The 25,518-nt window shown below is 40.3% G+C and overlaps 2 protein-coding genes across 2 annotated transcripts in view; both read left to right on the top strand.

The window, feature by feature from the left end:
• Positions 1 to 1,023: 1,023 nt before the first annotated feature.
• Positions 1,024 to 9,365, top strand: opn4xa (opsin 4xa). Its single transcript, XM_071537971.1, has 8 exons — positions 1,024 to 1,160; positions 3,888 to 4,021; positions 5,119 to 5,322; positions 5,429 to 5,600; positions 6,216 to 6,377; positions 7,080 to 7,187; positions 7,269 to 7,443; positions 9,225 to 9,365. The coding sequence occupies exons 1-8, from the start codon at positions 1,027 to 1,029 to the stop codon at positions 9,363 to 9,365; spliced, it is 1,230 nt and encodes a 409-aa protein (XP_071394072.1). The 5' UTR covers positions 1,024 to 1,026.
• A 6,622-nt stretch (positions 9,366 to 15,987) lies between these two features.
• The window catches only part of pdlim5b (PDZ and LIM domain 5b), a 58,394-nt gene continuing 48,863 nt past the window's right edge, over positions 15,988 to 25,518 (top strand). The window contains exons 1-2 of the mRNA XM_071537972.1: positions 15,988 to 16,122; positions 22,608 to 22,713. Of these exons, the coding sequence (XP_071394073.1) occupies positions 22,615 to 22,713 (99 nt within the window). The 5' untranslated portion in view covers positions 15,988 to 16,122; positions 22,608 to 22,614. The remainder of the gene's footprint in view (positions 16,123 to 22,607; positions 22,714 to 25,518) is intronic.

Genomic DNA, 25,518 nt, shown 5'->3' with positions numbered 1-25,518 from the left:
AAAGACTGTGGGCATTGCGTTACTCAGTGTGCACTCTTGATTCCATCACATTAGCAAAAGAAATAAATCCTCTTATAATCAGAGCCTCAGTTGAGTAATAGTCACAGGGAATAACACAGTCCATACAGTCATTTTCATTATCAAAAATGCCTTGGCTTAATCACCTCTTCGAGTCTTCAATCATTTGTAACGGATTAAAAACTTGTCATTACACTTTCACATACTGTATATTTCTACTCACACTGCCATTCATTTTAAAATGTTATTTTGCCTAATTAGAATTGTTTTTTGTTTCCTTATATGGTAATTTGTTGACTCCATGCTCACAAGAATAACATTGTGGAACCTCTCAAAGCAGATCAATCTAATAATACTGAGTGAAGATCTCCTCTCTGACCAGACACGTCATGACTGTTTCACTGCTTTTCAACTCCCACAACCTACCTGAAAGTGTCTAATACTGAGCTGACTGCTTTCACAATGTCTCATGTTTCTGTGGCTGTGGGATATGAGATTTCTTTGCTGTAGATGTTATGATTTGTTGGAACACCAAAACATCTTTATTAATAAAGGGAAATCATTGATATGTTCTAAATTAGAGTAAATTGCATTGGTACATAGCAGATTATATCCACATATCAAAAATGACAACAGTGCAAACAAATCAAATACTGACATCAAAAAGATGTAGAGCAAATTTTGCTGTATTCACAATGACAAAAAAAACCTCCATTAACACAAAGCAATTCCACATGACCTTGAGCCAACTGACTCAAAGAAATAGTCTAGTGTTGACAACAGAGTAATGGAATGAAGATGCTGTGTTGAAGAAGCAAGCTGTATGCCGTCAGGCCTTTGTTTGTTGCCCCCCCGACATTTCAGTTGGTGATCATGATGTTTAATGGGTCAGGGGGGTAGAGAGAAAGGGGGTGGGGGTGGGGATCTGTATGAAAGTCTGCAGAACATGCTGGACTCTGCAGATGAACCCTCTGATGCTGACATGTGTGTGTGGTTGTTGTCACAGACATGGACATGGAACAAGGATTCTATCGGAAGGTGGACGTCCAGGACCACGCTCACTACATCGTTGCCTTCTTTGTCGTGGTGATTGGAGCAGTGGGTGTGACTGGGAATGCTCTGGTGATGTACGCCTTTTTCTGGTAGGCCACATTCCTTTATGGGAGGGACTTAAGAAGGGGTGATGGTGAAAATCATGCTTGTCTGTTTTTTAGCCCCCATTGTGGACTCTGAGGCTGCAGCCTGAAAGGCTTGTCCAGACAATCACAAGCAACCAGCCTCTTTCCGAGCCAAGCAACTGTTTTAAGCTTAGCTTAGCACGCTTGCTTTAAACAAACTCTTTGTTTGCTAGGCTATGCATATCTAACACTGCTGCAAAGACAGTTCTACATGTTTTAGCATATACTGTCTTACTATGACTGACTGACTATGACTTTCTATTGTTGTTGAAGCACATTTAACTCTTAGCTACATGAGTCTTATTTTTCAAATTACAACTGGTACTTAAATATAACATGATAAATAGAGCCTTTCAGTCCTTTATCACACAGGTCTAGAGTAGTGTTTTAACACATTTAAATTATTGATGTATTAATATGCTATGTGTTGTTTACTCCTTGTAAGATAATAAAAATTACCTTGACCTCCTCTGCTCTTAAATTTGTCAATATTACCAAACTAAAAGCAACCCAAAGAAACTATAGGCTACTGGCGTGTGTAAAAAAGAAACTTCTGACTCTAAGACTTATTTTTGATATTGCTGGGAGCAACAGACTGGTAGGCTATGTCTGGTTGACAGAAGGCATCACATGTGGCTCAGTTCGGCTGACAACCCTGTTACACTTTTAGAATATGTTATAAATCACAAGTCAACCAGAACATCTGAGGCATATGGAATGAAGAGATGTATGAATAAATGAATGAATAAAGACATTACTTTAAATATTGATTATATTATCCCCAGCTAAAAGAATTCAAAATTGATCGATATGCATCATATTTCATCAACTAATCTATACGTAATAAAATAATCTGTAAATTACAATTTCTTACATTTTTTCATACAGCAAATTAAGGAAATCACACATTCATCAATAACCAATACATATTTGTGAACAAAATTGTGATGCTAAATCTGTGTACATTTTACCTGGAAGGGATGTGAAAAAATATAATTTACATGACTAAATAACTATGAAAGTCAATTCAATCTTTATTGACTAATTCGCTAGCAAATATTTCATTTGGGGATACAGATTATTATTAGACACGGTTAATGTTGGGCTGGTATTTGGTTGTAGTCAGTAAAGAGCATGGTGCCAGCTTCAAAGCCAGTCTGGCAGTAAGAAGAATCTGCTCCTCAGGGTCTGGACCCGACATGCTTCCTGCATTAAGGCCTAACCTCTATTGATGCACAGCTATCTCACATCCCCATCACTCAATCTCTGCTGCAATCAGACCTGTTCAGTGCACACCCACTCACATGCATGAAAACACACAAATACATTTCAAGCTAAACTTGTCTGTTTGTGTAGTGTCTTTTGTAGTCAGTGGGCAATGTGGTCAATGGTCAAAGGTTGTCAAATGGTCAGTGGAGTTGATGTGATTATGACAGAAAGTCAGAAAGTAACTATTCAGTTATGGCACTATACCACTATGTGAACAGTAGTTGAAGATTTAAATAACTAGAACAAGGGAGCAAATGTTTGTACTTAATGGAGCTGGAATATGTGATAATGTGATAAATGTGAGTGTAATGCTCACTGACACAGATTAGAAGACATACTTAAAGACATCAAAGGCTGCTATGAACAAATAGGGTCTAATATTTTGGCGTGCATTTAGAAAAGGTAGAATTTGAGTTAAGTGTGCCTCATATTTCACTGCGTTGTAGTTATATAAATAATTAAAAAAAGCAAGAGAAAAGCAGAACACTCAAAGAAATATTTTGTCTATATAAAATCTGTCATACAAATGTTTAGACATAAAAGGCTGACATTTAAAAGAAAAACAGAAACATTAAAGACTGCAGTTACACAAGTAGAACGAGACAACAACAACATCAGACAACTTTTTAACATTTATTCTCATATGTGCTTCCTCCAAATTGTGCTTAACAGACATTTGACTGGTGGAGTTGACTTTAACTGACATATTGACTCAAGGCAATATTGCATAAACACAGAACAGAATAATGTACAATTTCTGACAATCACGTCCTTAACAGAGGAAAGCAATATCCTAAATAAGATCTATTCTTCCTCTCATTTACTTCTCCTAGACATAGATGAGTTTTCTTTACAGTCAGTGTGAGATTTTGACCATTTTCTCACACTTCTGACATTCTGTTCCTGAGAAACAAGCCTTGGATTGTCTCACTCTGGTCACTTCTTACAATGAATGCATATGTATAGTCTCATGTGCATCTATTGGTCCTATGGGGGAACTCCCTTACTCAGGTGTTAGTCTATGGTCAGAGTCTAAGCCAAAGAGTTAACAGGACTAGAATAAGTAATTTACAAGTCTGGTTAGATGATAAATGCAATTAAGCATGCTTTATTAGCCTGGTGTACGTAACATAACATAAAGTCAGATTAAAGTAAAGTGGAATTAAACTAAAACGCTCTAAAACATACTGCTAACTCCATTCAAATGTGATAAAATAAGTAGCAAAAGTAAGACTGATTTTAAAGTTATTACCTTCGGAAGAAGCAGGGCTCTTCACCTGTCTTGTATTTCTGTATAACTATCAATTCTAGACACACAATTTGCATAAGAGATGGAAGAGTGTGCATAATATTTATTTTATAATGGTTAAAAACAGTAACTTTTCACAAAGTCAAGACTGTTATATCTGTCCTGTGTTTCAGTAACAAGAAGCTCCGGACTCCCCCCAACTATTTCATCATGAACCTGGCAGTCAGTGACTTCCTCATGGCTATAACACAGTCACCCATCTTCTTTGTCAACTCTCTTTACAAGGGGTGGATTTTTGGGGAAACAGGTATTTTGTTTACTTTCCACTTATACTCTATGCACGGTAAAAAAAACCCCCCAAAAACCTTGATCCCTTTAAATATCTATTCATGTTATGTTTAGAAGTTGTATCTATTTATGTTTGTCATTGAACGCAAATGCAATTCTTTTTGCATGCAATATTTTGTGTATATTTATCATGTTAGTGAGCATTTTTACCATGCCAGTGAATTGCATTAACATGGAATACTGCATGAGTGTGTCATCATGTCATAATCTGTGTCTACTGTCCTCAAAAATACAGTAGGCCTGTCATTTTCTGTCCAATTGTATTTAAAAAGTAAATTAAGACAGTAGTTGATAGTATATGAATGGTGTGGATAGATTTAAGGATGAGGTGCTTGTGATATTATACTGAACAACATCACTCTTGGAATTTTCTCCCGCCTAATCATGTTGCTTAGTTGGAACTAGCTGTTGTCTAACATCCGATTTTATAAAATTAATAACATTAAATAACTAGAAGGTAGTCTTACTCAAACTCAAACTGAAAAGTGGCACTCGGAGAGCGCACACCTCCGCCAAGGTTCGTGCTATTATTGCTTGTTCGTGAGTCAGATCCGGATCCGCTCCGGGTTCTTCCTTGGCCCATGCTACACCCTTCCACGAAGTTTCATGAAAATCGGGCCAGTAGTTTTTCCGTAATCCTGCTAACAGACAAAAAAACAAACGGCACCGAAAACATAACCTCCTTGGAGGTAAAAATATATATATATTTCAGAGTGTAGGCTGCTTGTGGGAGTCAACATTTTATTCATACTAGTGCAGTGCCCGTTCACCAAAAAAAACACACAATAGGGGTAGGCTATCAGTCGCTTGCTTTGAGCCCCGCTGCTGCACAGAGCGCTGTTTGAAGGCTAAAAATGGTATGTGCAAATGCAAACGCGTATTTGTTGATTTTGTTATTTTCATAGGATTTGTTGACGGTAAGCAATGCATTAAAAAACACCAGCCTTATCCTTTAAGGTCTTCCAATCAGAAGAGGAAATGTAGCCACCCACCTCATTATGATAAGCTTGCCTTCTTTTTTTAAAAATACTTTTTTTCCTTTGTTTTTCTCTGTAGGCTGTAAGATGTACGCCTTCTGTGGAGCTTTATTTGGAATCACTTCCATGATCAACCTTCTGGCCATCTCTGTAGACCGCTACATTGTCATCACCAAGCCTCTGCAGGCCATCCGATGGACCTCCAAGAGACGAACTTCCCTCATCATCATCCTGGTCTGGCTGTACTCATTAGCCTGGAGCCTGGCACCACTTTTGGGGTGGAGTATGTGACTTATTCATTGTCTTCTCACTCCTTTTGTGAAGGCATACTCTTTTTTATTTTCAGACTCTATATTACCTTTTGTTCAGTCCCTGTACTTTTTCTCTAGGTTCCTATATCCCAGAGGGCCTGATGACCTCATGTACATGGGACTATGTGACATCTACTCCAGCCAATAAGAGTTATACCTTGATGCTGTGCTGCTTTGTATTCTTCATCCCATTGGGTATTATATCCTACTGCTATCTGTGCATGTTCCTGGCTATTCGCCGTGCCAGCAGGTGAGTGAATACAATGAATACACATGCAGCACTTTCACCACATTCTTTGGCCTCTGTTGTTGCTATGCCATTATCATTGGCTATGCTTACATGTGCACAATAATGTGACTATTGTCAGTACTTAGTTAAGGCAATAGTCTGTTTAAAGGAATAGTTCACCCAAAAATGAAAATTCAGTAAAGTTTGTTAGTCCATACAACAGTCCCGGAGATCCCAGGAAGAAGTACATTCCAGCATTCTCCAAAACAACTGAAGTTTGAAGTATGGATTTATTTATTATTATTATTTTTTTTTTTGTAATTCAATCTACATTTTTCATTATTGTTACAGAAACAACCTGTTCTTGGTAAGGCTAGGAGAGATGCTGGAAAATGAAAGTGTAAAAATGGATTGAGAGTGTTTTTGGTACATGGCACCACACAACCAGCTTTGAATGGACCTCAAGACATAAAATAAAACACTGGAAAGTGTCGAATATGGGACCTTTAAATGTATGACTATTTTGAGCTGAGTCTGTGAAAGCCACTTTGAATTAGGACACCAATTTAGTCTATGACTAGGCTTAATCCATGTCTGAAAGACTCTTTCCCTCATTCCTCCTCTCTGTCTTATCAGAGATGTTGAGAAGTTGGGAACTCAAGTGAGGAAGTCAACCCTGATCCAGCAGCAGTCCATCAAGACCGAGTGGAAGTTGGCCAAGATTGCCTTTGTGGTCATCATAGTGTTTGTGCTTTCCTGGTCGCCCTATGCATGCGTCACACTCATCGCCTGGGCTGGGTAAATATACAGGATGATGAGGGGTCTTTATCACGATGTGGTTCTTTTTATAGTTTTTTCATGTGTTGTGTCCTGTAAGAAATTACAGGTATAATATTTGTAAGATCTGTTTGGGCCTGCTCTAATTGGAGACTTTTCATAACCAGTACATTGTAGAGGAAATATAGCACAGTTTTCACCCTGGTTCCAGATTTGGCTTGCAGCTCTAAGATAATGGATGCAAGGTGATAGAGAGCAGCCTGATGGAGGAGAGGGATAATCAAGCATGTGATTCCTACTGACTTGACCACAACACCTCTGGGTCGTGGGCATGGCATATGAACAGGCACTGCAGGAGACAGCTGTACATGCCACGCAAAACAGAAAAATAGAACCTGGTGGCCAACTGACAAGGGCAGAGACATTCAGAGATGCAGACTGATCACACAGGCACATACACATGCAAAGACACAGAGAGAGCGGGGTGGGGAGGGGGTCGGGGGATAAGCTTAGGATGCTTGTATTCTCAGTGTATTTCATTTCAGCTGTTCTTTCTCAACCTTTCTTTACTGCCATCAAAATCATATGTATGAAGAACATGTTTCACCCCTTGTAGAATATCACTCTGTATGGCATGATAAAATATTAGGCTACAATTCAAAGTGTCAGAGTCCAATTCTAGGTGTACAGTTTTGCTCTGTACAAACCCTCTACACCTTTCAGATATGGAAGCATCCTCTCTCCCTATTCCAAAGCTGTCCCTGCTGTTATAGCCAAAGCATCAGCCATCTACAACCCTTTCATCTATGCCATCATTCACTCCAAATACAGGTGAGTACAGTCATCCAACTAATCCCTAACCTAAGCTTGAAAGAGATTCAGGGAGATCACAGCTGCATTTTTTTTCAACAGGGACACCCTAGCAGAGAAGGTCCCCTGTCTACACTTCCTAGCCCAGGCCCCGAGGAAGGATTGCCTATCAGTGTCAAACAGTGAGTCTTCCTTCAAGGACTCAATGCTGAGTCGACAGTCATCAGCCTCCAAAACCAAGTTTCACAGAGTTTCCTCCATGTCTACAGCAGACACAGTGAGTTTGGCTTCTGCACTAGGGTTTTAAGGGTAGAGGCAGGGGTGGGGGTAAGGAACAGTACAAATGCTGTGCTTATAAATTAGGTATCTTTGGATGAACATAAGCTTCTAGGTAGGGTATGGATCCTAATTATGGACTCTAGCAACTGTGCTTGAAAGGACTGTAAAATGAAGCAACTTTTAACAGTATCTTTAAAGCTCTATGTGATAACTTGGCACGTCAGCGGTCAGGTCAGCGCTCTGGTCAGCGCTATGGTCAGAATTCGCAACTGCACTCGTCAACTCACGTCAACACGCATGACACTGTAAGCTGCTTGGGATAAAACTATTTGTACACATAAACACTCACAATACATGCTTGGGATAAAACGCTGTGTCCTCCGTTGTAGAATACTACTCACAAAAGCTAACAGGCTTATATATAGAGCTAACAGGCTAACAGGTTTTGTGTGAACTCTTTTCCTTTTTACTGACTTATTTTCTATTCGAGTACTCTGAATTCAGTAAAATTTGACTGACTTGGCAATTCAGACTCAAGTAAAATATTTTACTTTCCACCTCTGGTCAATTTCCACATATTGGTATTTGGTTCATATTTCAACACATGTAAAAGTCACACCACAAAGCCAGCGTCGTAAGTGATACAAACCTCAACCTAAAAGAAGCAGTGTAGCTAGCATAGTATGGAATTTTACTATAATGCATCCACCATGGAAACAACAAAATAAATTCATTTTGCAAATTGTTAGGTCTCCCAGATTATAATTTGAAATATACATTTTTTTAATATTAAATAATTCAAGTATATGAGTTAATGCATTATTCCACTATAACAACATTATAGGGCATACACAGTACAGCTGCATTACAATGTACTCCCCAATGCTATTTTGAACTTGCATGTTTGTTTTTGCATGATTAAAAAACAAGAATGTGTTTCCCTAGAGCTGTTAAGGACAACTACAATCTGCAGTATATGGCAACAAGTAGAAGATATTCCCTGAGGCACTCAACAAAATCTTAAGACTCCACAGCATTGGCATTTAATAGCATAACACATGATCTATACTTGACTCTGTTTGGGTACAGTGTGTGCTATTGAGAGCCTGCCTAGAATAGTCTGTGAAGCAGAAATCAGGAGTCCATTTGAGTTGGTTTTTCTCTTTGTTAGCAAGATATCTCAAAAAGTTACCAATGGATTTGTCTGAAACCAACTGATTAGATTTTGGTAATGATCTGGATCTGGGATTTCCACCATTACATGATTACCATTTTCTGGCCATGACTTATTCTCCCTTCATGTACTGGTGGGAAGTTACAACATCTGGGACTTCCAAGTTGGCTGCTAAACAGCATTGCATTCACATGCTATTTGCTTGGAAAATCAAACCTGGAAGGTAAACTATAAACATAAACTGTTATGGAAGCTGCAACTTGAAGCTAGAGAATTGTTTGGCATTGGGTTAGGGTTAGTGCTTTAGGTTTGCATTTTACTATGTGCCTTCTGGTTCAAATATGTAAAAAGCCTATCATTCACCTTACCTTGAATTCATATTTACTGGTGAGCTTGTTGGATGTGGCTACACCTTGGAAAAAATAAACTATTGCTAAGATAAAGAACAGTCTCCTTCGTTCTTCAACCAGAAGGTATAATAATTAATAATCTGAGATTTATCATATTGTTACAGTCTAATCATACCACGATTAAAGCACAAGAAATAAGGAAGCTCTAAATGAAATGCTTGCCTCAGTATATGTTATTGTGTGCATCCCCTGCAGCAGGTGTGGAGTGATGTGGAGCTGGACCCCATAGACGTGCAGGGCCATTCTCTGAGGTCCAGCCGCTCCCTGGGATCTCTGGGGGAGAAGCAGCACCAGACCAGGGCCAAGGGCAGCCAGAGCCAGGAACAGGTAAGGTAGGTGTTCCAGGATGCTCCTCATCATATGTGTAGTTTTTAATTTAAAATCATGTCAGAGTCTAAAGTGTGAAGACAAGAACATAGCATGTCAACGCTAAGACATGTTTTCAGAATTACGTCATGTCCAGTTGTTTCTTCTTATGTTTTTTTAATTTAATTTTTATCCCGTCAGGCTACCATCCCAGAGCGAAGTTCATTGAGCAAATCTAACCACAACCTATTGTCTGAGTCTGTCAACAATGCCATGGCCATGGCACTCCAAATTACCCCAGAGGAGACCACTGAAAGCTGGAAAAAAGAGGAGGAACAGCAAGGCGATGTACCAAAAGAGGGTGTGCACCAGCAAGTACAGGAGGAAGAGCAGAAGGAAGAGGAGAGGGAGATGCAGGCCCCCATACAGCCAGACTCTCTGGACATTATAGTGCGTGTGGACCCCCATGTCATCGTCAGTCCCATGTCAAAGAAAGGCCTGCCAGACGACAGCTATTATGAGGAAAAACAAAGCACAGAGAGCCGACAGAGAGGCCTGCTGCTGGATCTACAGAGCATGAACTGCTCTACTGAACTCCTAGAGACTGTGCAGAGGTTCCTCTCCTGAAAACCCCAGGAAGCTAGATGTTGAATGTGTTTATGTATGTGGATGTGTGTTAATGTGGGACAACAGAGTAAATCAGTTTGGTTAAGGTTTGGTTATAGGTAGACAACATGCTGGGGTATTCTCCTTCAGCTGCTATTTTTATTACGTTTATTATATTGTCTAGCCATGTGCTACATCCAAATACATTTGATTACAGGTGTTAATGTGCACTTGTACACACATCTGTTATGGATTGTGAATATCATCATATAATCCTGACACACACCTTTTCTGTCCAGGTTAGCCAGTTGACATACAGTATCATAATAATGTTAACCTTGCTTTAGTTTGAAACAAGTCCTCAGTACCATCAACATGCTGAAGTGAAACTGAAGAAACAAAAACACTTTTGGATGGAACCCAACCTCCGAAGGACTATATTTTAGAAGGATTTAGTTAAACATTATGTTAAAATAGCTAATGATCAACTGTCCATCAAGAACAAGACACCAGAGACCAAACATGATCAACTTGATATAAAAAGACCAAATAATGCTGGCATTTTGTGAGAGGAACATGACATTGAGATCACTTTCAGAATGTTTCTTTTCTATTTTTTGAGTGATTTTTTGAAGGTTAGTTTTTAGTCATTAGTTAACCATTCACATGAGCAATGAGATTTTTTTTTTATTGTATGTGACAGACTGCATAACAAGTATTATGTTGTATAAATAATTATTTGTAAATCACTTTTAAAAGTTCAAGTTACAAGTGCTATCAGGAAACAAATAGAACTGTAATTGTTTTCATTTAATTCTGTATTTCATCCACCAAAGTCCATTTATCTTAAGATTGGCATTTTTACGTTTGTCTACAGTGAAGAGCGAGAGGAACTGGGGAAAGAGAGACAGATTCAAGCCCAGGACATGACAATTACATGGCTTGTGGCTTAGCCAACTGAGCCGCCAGGACGCCCTACCAAAATTCATTTGGATTTGTTGTATGACTCTAGGTGGGCGGCAAGGTTTCTGTTCCAAAAAACCCTTCCTCATTTTGACTTACATCACAGCGATCATGTAATCACATAGTACAGCTGCTAGAAAAAAACTATCTTGAGGCAGATACCTATAGTGCGTTCTTCCTTTGTAATTGACACCCTCATTGAGTCCCTCTTTGAACTTTCCTTTTGAACTTGGGCTTTTGATTTCGGGATTTCCTCGGCAGTTTGCTGATCCAATTATGTAAAGACGGTCTAACAGTATGTACTCCAATCTTCCATAAAGGAGGACTATTACTCTTCAGTGGTTCAATAGCCTTCTGCCTCGTCTTAGGGCATTAGACTGCTGGGCTTCCCATCAGTCCAGCCATGTATTAACATGGCACACAGGCAGCTGAAGCAAAGCCCAGCTGAGTCATTCAGCAGAAAGCAAGACAGCATCTAACTAACTAACCCAACAGCATATGATAACCCAATACACTGTCACAATATATCACAGTACAAAAAGTAGAAAGTTACAGTAGCCTACACACCACAGAGCTGAAAAAGGGTTATGATATGAGTTACGGCAAAAAAAAATACTGAAAGTATAAAAAAAAAATATGTACTACTACAACCAGGTTACAATATTCACAAATATTAAGGAAGAAACACTACTGCTGATTGTGCAAAAGTTAAAAGAAAGATTTCCTTTGGTAAATATTCCCTCATTCACCCACCCTAAGCATACACATTCCTGCCGTGTTCGAAAGCGCGTTCTACTCATACTTAACATACTAAGTGTTATGTTAAATGAGTATGTAGTGTGTTTCCACTGCATAGTATGTTAACTTTGTGTACGTGAAAACTACCCAGATGTAGGCTATACTGCATTGGCAAGAATTCCTGAGTATGCCACTCGATGTTACTAGACATACTGAGATGCCCCATAATGCATTGCCACTGCGTAACCTCTGTGATTGAGCGTCACTTTCAGTGGCGGATGAGAAAGGGATTGGTACTGGTGGTACTCTGATTTCAAAGAACTACAAATGTAAGTAGACAATACTGTAGTTATTTGACTATTCTGTAAACACTATCAGTATTTCGTTGTTGAAAATGCACTTATAGCTGCATGGGCTTGCTAGATTTTTAACCTGCCTGTGGTAGGCACCATAGAAATACCATAGAAATGATACCATAGAAATGAGCAATTAGTTAACTTGGCTTGCTTTTCTTAAGGCCCAAGTGCACTGGACGTGACTTTTGACACGTCATTTGACGCACCTCGTTTGATGCTTCTATCAGTGAATGTCCAAACACAACGCACCAGGTGCTTGACAATGCTACACTCGAAAACATTAATATTTTGTCTCATGACAGATGCAGTTTTTGCTTTCATTGTAGGTTTGCCTACTAAATAAATGTTGATTGAATGTCATACTATACATGCATGCAAGAAGTGTCACTTTGCCTGTGAATTTCCCTCCCAGTGGACACGATCCCACACTGCAGGTGGGAGAGGTGAAGCGCCAACACCAAGCCACCAAGACATTTACACTTCACCACTGCGATGTGAGTAATATATTTTAGTGTGACATCAGTTCTGTAACCTGGTATAAAGTCTCTATTCTGTTCTTTCACTGAGGGACTGATGAGGCCTCATCATCTTGCTAACTGTCCCAGGTCAGCCTGGACAGCTGGAGACAGCGGCCCGCACCTAGATCTAACTGCTTCCCGAGGAAGGACACAGCAAATGTATCATTTCTCAGCACTAATTCATTGTTAATGTACATTATTGATGAATCTATCTATGTATATTTTTTGCTGGATTAAAGTTGTGAATTTTAACCTGATCATGCAATTCCATCTTTTCATGAAAGCATATTTGTTGGAAACATGAAACAATGAAACAATAGTTTATAACATTTAAGTGTCATTTGTGACAGAAGATTAAAGTTATTTTGTTTTATTTTGCTGGCTAGTTAGGCACTAATTATTAATATTTACTTAAGACAAATTAAAAATTCATTCATATCTGGAGCAGTGACTACATACAAGGCTTATGTCTTAAAGTTAGAGTTGCCCTACGTGTGATCAAAGAAATATTCTTTGCATTTGACTTGGATATATAAGTATATTGTTTATGGTGTTTTCCCATTGTCTTCCTCACCTATGTGACCTAAAGAATATGGACATAAGTATGCCATGGGTGACACGCATCTCAAAAATAGCCCTGTATGAAAACACAGTATTTTTTAGACAGTGTAGTAGTACTGCTATACTACAACAAAAATAAGACTTTTCACCAGTAATGTTAGTTAGTACTCAAATTTAATGCATCTTAGATTTATTTATCATTGCACTGCTGACCTCTAGTGACCAGGTTAGTGTTAGCTTTGATGGATTTAGGAGGCGGGTTCCAAAATAAATCAACTACTGTGCATGAGTGTTCAGTTCAGAGCAGCAGAAGGATGTGGTTTTGGGTATTCACAGGATGTGGTTGCAGAGGCCAGGAGTGTCAATACGGATTTTTGTTGTTGTTTTTGTTGACGTTGGGTTGGTGTTTTAGTCACTTTTTGTTTTTGACTGTTGGAAATTGCGTTGGCTCTCTGGATGTATATTAGAGAGCAGCGTTCCCTGCAAACTTGAGGTACATAAAGCTCTACAGTGGAGAAAGTGAGGAAAGTTTGAACACAATCAATCATCATGGTGGCAAAAACTAGGAAAATAAGACCCAGGTGGAAAATATCCTTTGATGTTTGGAGGTTCTCTTAGACTCTGCACCCTGCTTTGATTACTATGGTAGTCCCTCTGACCAAACCTGCTCTCTCCAGTGCTGGACAATGGCAGACACTGTTAAACCAACCCCAACAAGCCTCAAGGCAGATGTGTGGATGCATTTCAAATTTGAAAACAAAATGGAGAGAAATTATCTATTAAACAGTTGGTGAAAGTCTCAAATGTTTTCAGTGTTCTCACTGATTTGCAAAATGTATAAATCATTCCAGCAGAGAAAGAACTTTTCCTTTTTTGCCTTTTCTAAATTTTCAAAGTACTATTTGATTTTCTCTGTTATTTTTTCAATTAAGAAGTAAGGAAAGAAATGCCTGCAATGCTTTTGTTAACATAAAATAGCTATTTACTAATACATTGGATATATTTATTCAACGCTCAGCTTCATGTTCATCAAAGTTTCTTCTTTGGTATGAAGAGAAGGTTTTTGATTCTGGGAAGTCCTGCAGAGGCAGAGCGTCTCTGAAGAACGACTGGAAAAACTGACTGTTCACATGGAGAAAGTGTGTGCAGCAGTTACCGCTGCTAAGGGAGGTTTTTTTTATGAATGTATAGTTTCATTGTTTGAGTGTTATCGTCACATATATTTGCATGTATGATTTTTTCTCTCACATTAAACCTAGTTAGTCTTTAATGGGGTTAAGTTATTGCAAATCGACAAAGAAAACATGCTTACTTATTAAACATTTAGGTGTCCCCAAACTTTATGTTCCTCTAGATACAGTTTTATATCACCTGTCATAACTCACTTCCTTTTTCTTCATGTCTTGTATTACAGCTCCTTGATTCATGTCTTGTATTACAGTCAATTCATGTCTTGTATTACAGCTCCTTGATTCATGTGCACATAGAAGTGATGAGATATGAAAATAAATCATATAATATCTGTCTCTGATGATGCATAGCTATCACATAGTACTGTGCAAAAGTCTTAGGCAAATTAAAAGTTTCTAAATATCAATAAAATTACTATAAAGAGCAGTCTAGTGACACACTAATGCAGAAGACAAATAAATAAACATCTAAGACAAAATATAAAAAGATTGCCTGTGTAAGATTGCCTGTGTGTGCAGTTTGCCTCTTCAACGCCTGAGGTGGCTTTATGGATGTCAGTTGCCTCAGACTAGATGCTGTTTCAAGGTAGACAGCTCATCAAAATGAGTGACAAATTTTGGGGCGTAAACCTGCCCATCTGAAGAGAAGGAGTGCAGAGAAGTAATACACTTCCTGCCTCAAGGCGAAAAGTTGCGTATTGTAGCTTTACAGTAAATGCGTCTGGAGGAGCAAAGGTTGTCATTTCCATGCTGACCACTAGAGAGCATACAGCCACTGTGCCACTAAAATCAGCGTAAACACTGAAGCCTACTTCTCTGTCAAACAGGTCTAACAGTAGCTGCATGACATGTTGAAATCTGCTTTGAACATGTAACATAGGCTATGTCATACCTTTTCACACACGCAAAACAAATGTCAGCTCAATTTAGCTGGAATGTCAACCACAAGGTACAAAGAGCTGACAAGAAATAATTGCAGTATGTATTTCACATGCTGTACATGACTTACATTTGAAACGCTAACCAGTGTTTATTGTGGGTTTCAGACTAGTTTATTGGCACGTGTCTCCTCTGTCCTGTGTACAGGAGGCATCCATTGGAAAGAATGACATCACTGTCCTCTGACGCAACATGGCAAGCCGATGCCGTGTCACTGGTGTGAATATTTCTTTCATAACATCATACACAAATATTTCAGTTGTAAAATCCCATGCACAACAATGACTTGTTTCTCTCCTTGAGTGACACTGGTTTCAATGACAATGATAATATTTTTCTTCATGACTTAAATGTAGCCTAATCACTTAAAACAACAAGTGGACGTAGATTTTCTCATGAGATAAAACATTGTAGTTATGAGTTTACCACCCTCCAATTTCCCCTCATCTTAAGGCCACAGACATACAAAAAATACAACAAAAAATGTTTATGAACAGCTGGGTGTGAGTGATAATAAAGTAACTGGTCTGTGGCTTTTGGAAACAGTTTTCATGAACGGGGACTATTTTTAATTTGCTTTTGACTAGGCTATAGATTTTGACCTCAGAGATAGGCCTACCACGTTTTGTGCACTCGCCTGAGCCCAAAACCGCTCCAGCTCCACAAACGACCGTAGTACATTCATAACTCACCTGCACTAGTCCCACCGTGACACCGTACAGCAAGCCCACGCCTGCAGTACGGGTAACAATCAGCCACACCGCCGCTCTGAAGCCCTCCTACCGGCAGCCAGATGGGGCAGGCTTATATGCGGAAGTCTCAGTTCCGCTCAGTCCAGTTCACTTCGAAACTGAGGTACGACGGTCGCAACGCACGCTCCTCTATCTGAACACCGGACCCGGCTTCACACAGCAAGGTGAGTTGTGTACACGTGACAAAATCCTGGCTATATTAAGAGAGGGAAAGTTACTTCTGTTAGACAGTAAACTGGGGTTCTTTTTTTTTTTTTTTTTTTTACTTCTTCATGTGCCTGTTAGGAAGTTCACCTTTCAATTAAAAAGCTGCAAGAGGATGATAAGCATAACTGTTAAAGATAGGCTAATACGCTGTTTGTAACACTGTTCAAAACAGAGTTACAGAAGTGATTTATTGATTCTAAGGCAATAATAAGTCAATGAGATAAACAATAATAATGTCAGACACGATGTGTGTCACACCCACTTACACGACCAAAGAAAAAACTAAAGTAGCCTACAACTTGAGGCTCGTTCAGTTTCCGTGACAAAGCCGCGCTGCTGTACTGTAGTCTACTGTAGCGTACCTTAAGTTAGTAAGGGTAAACGCACAAGTAGGGGAGACCGAGCCTAATTTTTACATGTGTAATTGTCCCAAGTTACAACTTGGAAACAAAAAGATTTAGGTGAAAATGTAAAATTATATGCTACAAATTCCCTCTTGATAAGAGGTTACATATAGGTATTTTCAGTGGTCCAGATATGAGATACGAGGACAGATTTTTCTGTAAAGTAAAAAATTGAAATGTTGACATTTTTGTCATACATTTTTTGTACAAATACAAGCGTTTTTTATTCTATAAAGGGTTAACTACTGCTAAAGACTTTGTGTGTACATGACAGTGGACATTTTCCTAAAAAGCCTGGTTGTCACACTGACACTGGAAAAGCCAGTGATACATAGGCCTATATATTATTTTTCAAGGGCTACAGGTTAACATCAGTTCAACAATTATTGTTGTGTTTTTTAGGGTTTTGGAGGGTGCAGTCTGCCTGACACCAAATAATCTTTTCTGAATACTTACATATACTTACATATAATGTTTCAAAAGTGATGGTCACTCACTTTATTTCTCTAAACATCACAGTGAAGCTACATTGTGGAAACGTAACCCATTCTGTGAGACAATGTGGCCCGCAATGATGTCACAAGCCTGGTCCCCTGAAATTTTGTGAAGCAAACATGAATGTGTCTTAAAATGCAAATATGTGCTCTGTGCATGAAAAGTGAGAGAAATACGTTTCTCCACCATTAAATGATTACATGAAGGAGACAAAACTAGGTGTTTCAAATCAGTATTTATAATGCTAGGTGGGAGATACTGGAGCTCGCAAAAAAAAAAAAATCTCACACGTCTTATTTGTAATTACCACTAGCAGGTTGATGTGAACAGTTTTTCCCAGTTGGCAGTTCATATTTACGGAAAATATGATATGACTTGAATGCAGCATCAGAGTACTTGAACAGTCTACTTGCCAACTAGCTCACACTTGTTAAAATGACATATATAATACGGTAATATACACATGTTTCAGGTAATGGATTGTTGGACATTGGATGTAGGCAGGTCCCATTGCAGTGTGACTGTTATTGTGTTGAAAGGACGTGTTTTAATCGCTTTTTGGGTTCAACTGTTGGATATTGCGTTGGCCCTCCGGGTGTGTATTGGACAGCAGCGCTCTCTGTGAACTGAAACTACATGAAGCTCTACAGTGGAGTAAGTCAATCGTCATGGCGGCAAAAACTAGGAAATTAAGGCCCGGGTTGGGTCGAGGGTTCAAATCTTGGCTCAGGTTTCCTCCCACAGTGCAAAGACATGCAGGTCAGGTGAACTGGAGACTCTAAATTGCCCATAGGCGTGAATGTCAGTGTGTTTGATGTGGTATATGTATATGATGTAGTATGGTATGTGTCATGTATATGATACAGTATGTAAAGCCCTTGGAGACATGCGTGTGATGAAGGGCTGTAACATGACTTGAAAATAACCAGAAGTCTCCTTTAACTAGCTTACAGTTGAGTTGATGTGGGAACACTAAAAGGAGTGTCTACTCATGTCTATGCATGATATCATTAGGGCCTGGAAAACAAGCAGAGGCATGAGAAGAGCTTAATGCTTGTTCTCTCCATATTGACATAAGAAATTTAACTCACATGTGGGTGTGGTATGGGTGTGCCAAATTGAGTGTGATTCTGAATTTAGGTATTTTTAATTTGTATTAACTTTTAACTTATATAGAGATGTGCCAGTGGGTGATGAAATGGAATGGTGATATTGAAGGGATCTGTTTTGTACAACTGACATGGTTTTAACAGAGCAATTCCATGCATTGTATTGTTCAAGGGTTAATCTTTCTCTAAGTGGATAATTGGTGGTTTTTCAACAAAGAACACATGCCCTGAAGCCATGATTATTAGCTCAATGGTCTTTGCATTTTCATTATCTCTTCTGTCCTGGCAGCAAATGGAATAAATGGTTGTCAGTGCATAGGTGTTGACTCAAATGAAGTGGTGTGAAAGATGTCATGGTCTGTGTGACTGTAACTCACACCTAGTACTGCTGATTTCTTTATTTAGAGGTTAGGATAGCAATGGCATTTATGGCTTTGGTTTCTGAGGCATTGTTGGTGACAATTTAGCTGTATTGGGTTATAGGAAAGGACAATATATACTGTATGTATTGGTATGTTGGGATTTTTTACGCTGTAACATCATAAACTTGTATTCTAGTATATCACTGTTATACTAGCACTTATCTCAAATAATGTTTTAATTTTGAGAGATTAATAACAGACTGGGTTGAATCACTTGGCGATAGTGTACTTTGTGGTGGAGAAGGCCTTGTAATTTTCCCTGAACCTAAAACGTTCTTGGCTCACCTCAACCATAGGTCACCTTGAAGAGGGAGACAGCTGTCTTTAATTGGTCGCTGTCTTACTATAGACTTTCATATTCTGTGTGTATGTTTGTGTGTGTTTGTGTGTGTGTATGTGTGTATTATTTTGATTGTGAGAGTGTATGAAATATAGAGCTATTGGCTGTGTGCTTTCCAGGTGTGCACCCCCCCCCAACTCCCACCTCACCCCCACCCCCAATCACCTTCAGAGATGATTTCATTCCTCCAACCCCCTCTGCAGACTCCTCTTGGTGGCTCTTCCACTGGCTTCTTTAAAAAGCTATACTCCAGGTGTGATGATGAGAAAGCCTGTGGGCTCGCCATCTGATGTCAGTTAAGTGTGTGTGTGTGTGTGTGTGTGTGTGTGTGTGTGTGTCAGGTACAACTGTCGAGGTGACAGGCTGCAGCAGGTAGTGCTGTGGCCCCGAGGGCGCACTAACAGGTCATGGTAGAGTTTTGTGACAGCAACATGACTTACAACCTCAAAATGACATGTTTCTGCCATGACAAGACACTGTTACTCATGAAATATTCAACAGAAGCATACTTTGTCTCTCCACTGTCCAACACTCAAATGAAATGTGTGTTAAGGGCATGCTCTCCCTATCATCTGGGGAAAAGCTCTCCTCCAAAGCCAGGAACCAAAGTTCATATACAAACTTCTGTTGTCATCAGCTGTACTGTCTGAAACTGTCAGTTTTGAACTAAAGGATGTACCCCCTATAAATCCTTCTTATCACCTCCAGTTACCATCTTACCACAACAACTCCACACTTTATACCTCATTACCTTCGCCAAGGAGGTTATGTTTTCGGTGCCGTTTGTTTGTTTGTCTGTTTGTTTGTCTGTTAGAAGGATTACGGAAAAAACTACTGGCCCAATTTTCATGAAACTTCGTGGAAGGGTGTAGCATGGGCCAAGGAAGAACCCATTACATTTTGGAGTGGATCCGGATCCGACTCACGAACAAGCAATAATTGCACGAACCTTGGCGGAGGTCTGCGCTCTCCGAGTGCCCTTCTAGTTACATCATAAGTTTGAGTCTTATGTTCTCTGGTTCTCGGTTAACCTCTTAAGTAAACATTGGTAATCACTAATCATGCATCTACTTGTTCAACAGCAGTCTCACCTTTGCATGAGTTTCTAAAGTTTCCCTTGTTCATGTGACTGAAACTTACATGTGATATATAATGCTCTCAGGTCAGTCTCTGACATCATGTTTTCATGTCAACATCCACCCTGCCTGTTGGGCAGGCCAAAGGTGACGTATTTCCATGTGATCTGTGGTGTAATTTTCCCTGAATGTGTGCAGAGACACACTGACACACAGATAGACGGACTGACTGCAGCCTGCCATCTGAATACTGACACCAGACCCTCTCTTTCTCTCTGCACACATGCACGCGTGCATGCACACACACACACACACACACACACACACACACACACACACACACACACACACACACACACACACACACACACACACACACACACAAACACACACTAGTAAGTACATTGTATTCTGCAGATATGGTATGCTGATTTCTTCAAAGGGGACATATTCCTGCACATCAACCAAATAAATTTAACGAGGAACTAAATCTTTAAGTTTGACTTTAACGACACTTAACTTCTGTCTCCTCCAATGAACTGCTTGTTCTAAATTTCCACAGCTTCAATTTTTCAGTGGAAAGGGAATGCATAACAGGCAGGGTTGAAACCAGTGAAACTCAATAGTGCATGAAATATTGGACTGCGAATATGCTTTGCTATGGCTCACTATTAGAACTGTCCATTTAATTTGCATGCACATGAGTGTGATCAGGACACAGTATTTGTATCCACTCCCGAGGCAATAAAGGCGATAGTAAATTCCAGCCAGTGAGGTGTTTGAAAAATATGGCAGTACCAGGCGGTTCTGCCCTCTAATGAAATGTTTTGTTGGCAGTGAATTGGGACTGAGTTCTAACAAGTCTCCAGCCATCCAGGGTGTGTCTCAGCCTTTGCTGTGTCCTCTCCAGGCTCGGCAGCACCAGGCATCCTACCAACTAACTAACAGCACTTATGACAGAGTTGTCTGAAGGAATGCCACGGCTCACTCTATTACATGCTAGGGACTAATAAGGGTTTTAGCAAGACGTGAACGCATATGGGATATTTTATGACTAGGTTCCAGCCTCTTAATCGCCAAGTCTAAAACCCAGAAATGAGTTTGAGGCTGATACAGCCATAGAGCTGTTACTTAGTAGAACCAACATCACTGGACAGTCTCTTAATGGGGAGATGAATGCCAGTAATTCAGTGGGTAGAATGGAAGATAAATTATACCTATTCCTTGTTATACCTCTTTTAGAAAGTGCTTCTTTTGTCTCTTCCACCTAGAGGTTTGTCTGTTATGTCATTCATATGTGTTGCATCCTGGTTAAATGTAGTTGTATCTGGATATGTGTAAAGCTATGCCACTATTCATCCAGCCTGGCATAACTAAGCATGAAGCTAGTATGAGATGCAAGGTGACAGTTGCAATTATTGTTTTGGGCATGAAAATGAGTGAGTACTGAGGAAGGGAGCACAATGAAAATGGTTGTAGAATGTGTTGAAAAATGTAACAACTCCAGCCTAATGTGTTTGTCTCAGTCTGGATACTTTTGTTAGAGGGACTGAGTTCAGTGAAGGGAAACTGACAGGATAAGTCCAAAGTACAGCTGCAGTTCACAGTGTAGAGTACAGCTGATCTGAGATTCTTTGTAAGTAAACAAAGGACTATCAGGGCTTGCAGTAATGTAACTTTTTATTTACAACTACTGTGGTTTATTGTCCGATTCTTCTCCTCCCAGTCCACTGTGTCCATTTTAAAGTTTATTTACCCCCTCAGGCTATAGTCTAGCATACTGCTCTATTGCTTCGACTGTGACCCTTCACCTTTACCTTACACCTCTCACTTATTCTCCTGGCCCTGCCTGAATCCTCGGGGTGCCTGGAGCCCTTTCACTAGCAGCTCACGAGAGGACACACACCTTTTATTACTCACTGAATATTACCCCCATAGTAAAGCAGACAGGTGCCTATAGGACCTGCCTGCTTCTAGAGCTACTAGCGGAGGGGCAGGTTTACAGACAGGAGGGTTACAAACACAGTGCTGTAAATTGAATTTAGATAGCTTCAGTGTGATAAAGTATTAGGAAGAGAAACAACTTTGAGAATAACCTTAACCGGTCTGGTGCGATGCTAGTGCCACTGGATGACAAAAAGGAAATGGTGAATATTCTTTCTAGTAAGACAGACAAGCAGTGGTACACCTAATTGTGTTTCATCATGCTAGCGTTTAATGTCGGCCTGCCTGAGGGATGCTTCTGTTTGGGTTCAGCAGAATGTACAGTACACACTGCTCTACCTTGAAAATAGTAATCTTTCCTAACTCCCAGGGTCCTAAAAACATTTGGCTGCACGCCACACTACTGGGCTACACACACCATTGTGTGTGACCTGATGTACTGTATATGTACACTCCTTTACTCTATTTTTGCTTCTTGACGCTCTTTGCCCCCTCTCTCTGTTTTTCTCTCTCTCTGTTGCCCCTCTCTGTTCTTTCCCTGTGTCTTTATATTTGTTCTGTTAGTATGGGGTCTGTTTCTTGTTGGAATATATCAATATGAATATGGCTGTATGCACAGTGGAGTCCAACTTGTCTATTTTTCTGTCCCCAGGTGAATCATGAGCAACAACTACAGCGTCACCCTGGCTGGCCCTGCCCCCTGGGGCTTCAGACTGCAAGGGGGGAAGGACTTCTGTCTTCCTCTCACCATCTCACGGGTGAGTCTGACACACACACACTCTCTGACACACACACACTCACACACACACACACACCACTCGTGTTCCCGTCACTCCATGATACTCACCTCGGAGGAACGCTACTCATTCTCACTATGCCATCCGCCTGGTCAGTGATGAAAGCGCGTGTGCCATCCATCTCCTCTGTGACACTCATTGCTGGTTTTAGACACCTTCTAAAACAGTTCATGGCCCCTGTCACTCAGTCTCCCTATGTACCTTCATAGCTATGACTACTGTCATGATGATGTTACATAACTGAATCGTAACCACACCATACAACAATTCGAAGAACCCGAAGTTCGCTGAGAGCCATTCAATATATATTTGGAGCATTAAGCTAATAGTTGATAATGGCTGCTGTTATTTTGGTCATTCAGAGGAGAGATAGCTTAGTGTTTAGTGTCCTGGCTCTCTCCCCTGCGTTAGCCCCAAGGTTAGAGAGTGGAGGCCAGGCTCAGCGGGGCTATGGACTGTCTGTTTGCAGTTGAGCTATCAGGAACTCTCCTTGAATGGGCCATCTAACTGGAACCCCACAAAGCAGAACTGGTACTGTAACAACTATTTGGGAGCTGGGGCCTCATAAATCCAGATTGGGGTTTGGCTCTGGCTGACCAGGTTCTGTGAAGCCCTGGACTGGGAGAGGAGCTGCTGGAAGGCACAGTGTTTGAAAAACGGGCCTGCTCATGATACTGGCCCAGCCTTTATGTTCATGGTGTGAGGGCGTTCTGTTAAAAAAAACAGATTATATGTTTCATATATGGAAGGAAATGTTGTGAATGTGCATTTCAGTTTACAGGATTTTTCAACACGTTTATCTGAAGTGTTTCTCAATTGCAGTAGCATTGCTCCCTGTCTAACAGGATTAGAAGTGGGCAGCTTGTCCTCAACCAGTGTAGTCTGTTTGCTTTGGCTGTGACCCGATGGCTTTAGCAGAGTGAGCAGTATGATTCAGTTCCTACTACTTCCTGTTATAAAAGTTAAATGTCAATGTCATGCCCAAGGTCAGTTTCTTTGTTTGTTTGTCATTGGCAGGAATTTAAGGAATTTAGAAAACTAAAATCTATGAAGATGAGAAGTACATTTTCTCATGTAAAAATTACCTACTGTGCTGGGACATAGTTTTGAATGTGAAAAGGCCAGCACAGCTTATCAAACTATTTTTATTTCCCACCACCAGGGTACATGGTATGTTGTCATGGTGACGTGTGTCTGTCTGTTTGTAGACGTATCCTTGTGAACAGAGTAACCCCTGAACAATACATGATACAAACTTCATACTTAAAAACTTACATACTTACACTTATAGAGTAGATAATCTTAACTGACAGCTGTCAAATTTAACCCAAACAACTACAGCCATGATTCTGCTCTACCACATCATGTTGTTCGTCACAGCCATGATGCTTCAGGTATTACTTTTGGGAAACCTGTTGGAAAGAAGGAGACAACTCATGCAGCTGTTGCACGTCCGGCAACCCGCTGTTTCTGGATGAGGACACGGAGTGAGGATTGTTGGGAATGGGCGGTCCTGAAGGAGTTGACTGATGTAGAGTGGAGAGTGGAGAACTTCAGAATGGAGCCGTGTGATCTACTTCACCTGTGCGTCCCAGGATGTCACCGTGATTTGCACTGTATAAACTTGGACGCTGTGTGGAATAGCCTACTGAGTTACAGCCAGCCAGTTTGGTGTGCACAAAAGCACAGAAGTTCATGTAGCTATTTCTTTACAGCCTGGTGCTAGTTGTGCAAGATTTAATCAAGGTACAGTACCTACATCGGATGAGGCGTCAAAATGCACACCGCATCCCTCAAATTATAGGCTGCAGATGGAACACACATACCTGTCCTGCCGCCTTCAGATGGCTGTAGGGATTTTGACAACTGAAAGGGAAGGCCCTCAAACATCCTACAAGCAGTTGTGGATGATATTGGTAAGAATCATCCCTTCATTTATGCCAGTACAGACTCCTACATTATTGCCTTAATCACATTAAAATCACATTTCTGATGTACATGTAAATGTGTCTACTGATTGAAGAATTTATATCAAAGTGAAACAGGCAAGTATAGCATACATAAAATGGGTTTATGTGATTTTGGAGAGGTCTATGTGGATGTGCCTTCGTCAACGAAAGCTATGAAAATAGCACAGAATGTCTGAGTAGATGAGGGGTGCAAGTGTAGTACAGTAATATTGTTCTAGGGGCCTCAAAACAGAGCGTTAATATGGATTTACCTTTTTCCTTACTTTCCTTTAGCACCTAAAGCAGTGGATGCAGGGATCGGTACCATAGTAGATGAGACATGTATAGTGTTTATATCTTTGTCCTCAATGCCTGTGGGTTAAACAAAGCCATTCAAGAGAGCCATAGAGGCCATAATCACAGGGTGGTGGTGGTGGTGGCTCACCCAGAAGTTGTGTGTACACCCTTGGATCACTCAGCATCTGTTGAAAGCTTTGTTTTTCCCCATGTCTTCCTCACCACTGGGACACAGACTGTATGTGTGTGCTTATGTGTGTGTGTGTGTGTGTGTGTGTGTGTGTGTGTGTGTGTGTGTGTGAGAGAGAGAGAGAGACATAGATAGAGACAGAGCGATTGTGATTTTAAGCAACACCCTTTCAGCTGCCATCAGTGGAAACTGTGCTTGGGCATGGTAAAAAGATAACACAATGATCTGGATGGAACAACTGATTGTTCTACCCAGGGGACCAGCCGTCCCAAACCAAAGGGCTTCATGCCAAACAGCGTCTGCCACACCTAGACCCAGGCCCATTGAGCA

The sequence above is a fragment of the Centroberyx affinis genome, unplaced genomic scaffold (assembly GCF_046629955.1).
Source record: "Centroberyx affinis isolate AG114_WGS23_722 - 3 ecotype Tasmania unplaced genomic scaffold, CSIRO-AGI_Caff_v1 ptg003169l_1, whole genome shotgun sequence".
Classification (NCBI taxonomy): Eukaryota; Metazoa; Chordata; class Actinopteri; order Beryciformes; family Berycidae; genus Centroberyx; species Centroberyx affinis.
Note: the sequence above shows the minus strand (reverse complement) of the source record. Positions and strands in the feature narration are given on the sequence as shown.

What these genes read in the sequence shown, in the direction of transcription:
- opn4xa (XM_071537971.1), top strand. Translation starts at nt 1,027, where the DNA reads ATGGACATGGAACAAGGATTCTATCGGAAGGTGGACGTCCAGGACCAC. An exon ending in GCTATTCGCCGTGCCAGCAG is followed by an intron (nt 5,601 to 6,215) that starts GTGAGTGAATAC and finishes CTGTCTTATCAG; the next exon opens with AGATGTTGAGAAGTTGGGAA. An exon ending in CCATGTCTACAGCAGACACA is followed by an intron (nt 7,444 to 9,224) that starts GTGAGTTTGGCT and finishes CATCCCCTGCAG; the next exon opens with CAGGTGTGGAGTGATGTGGA.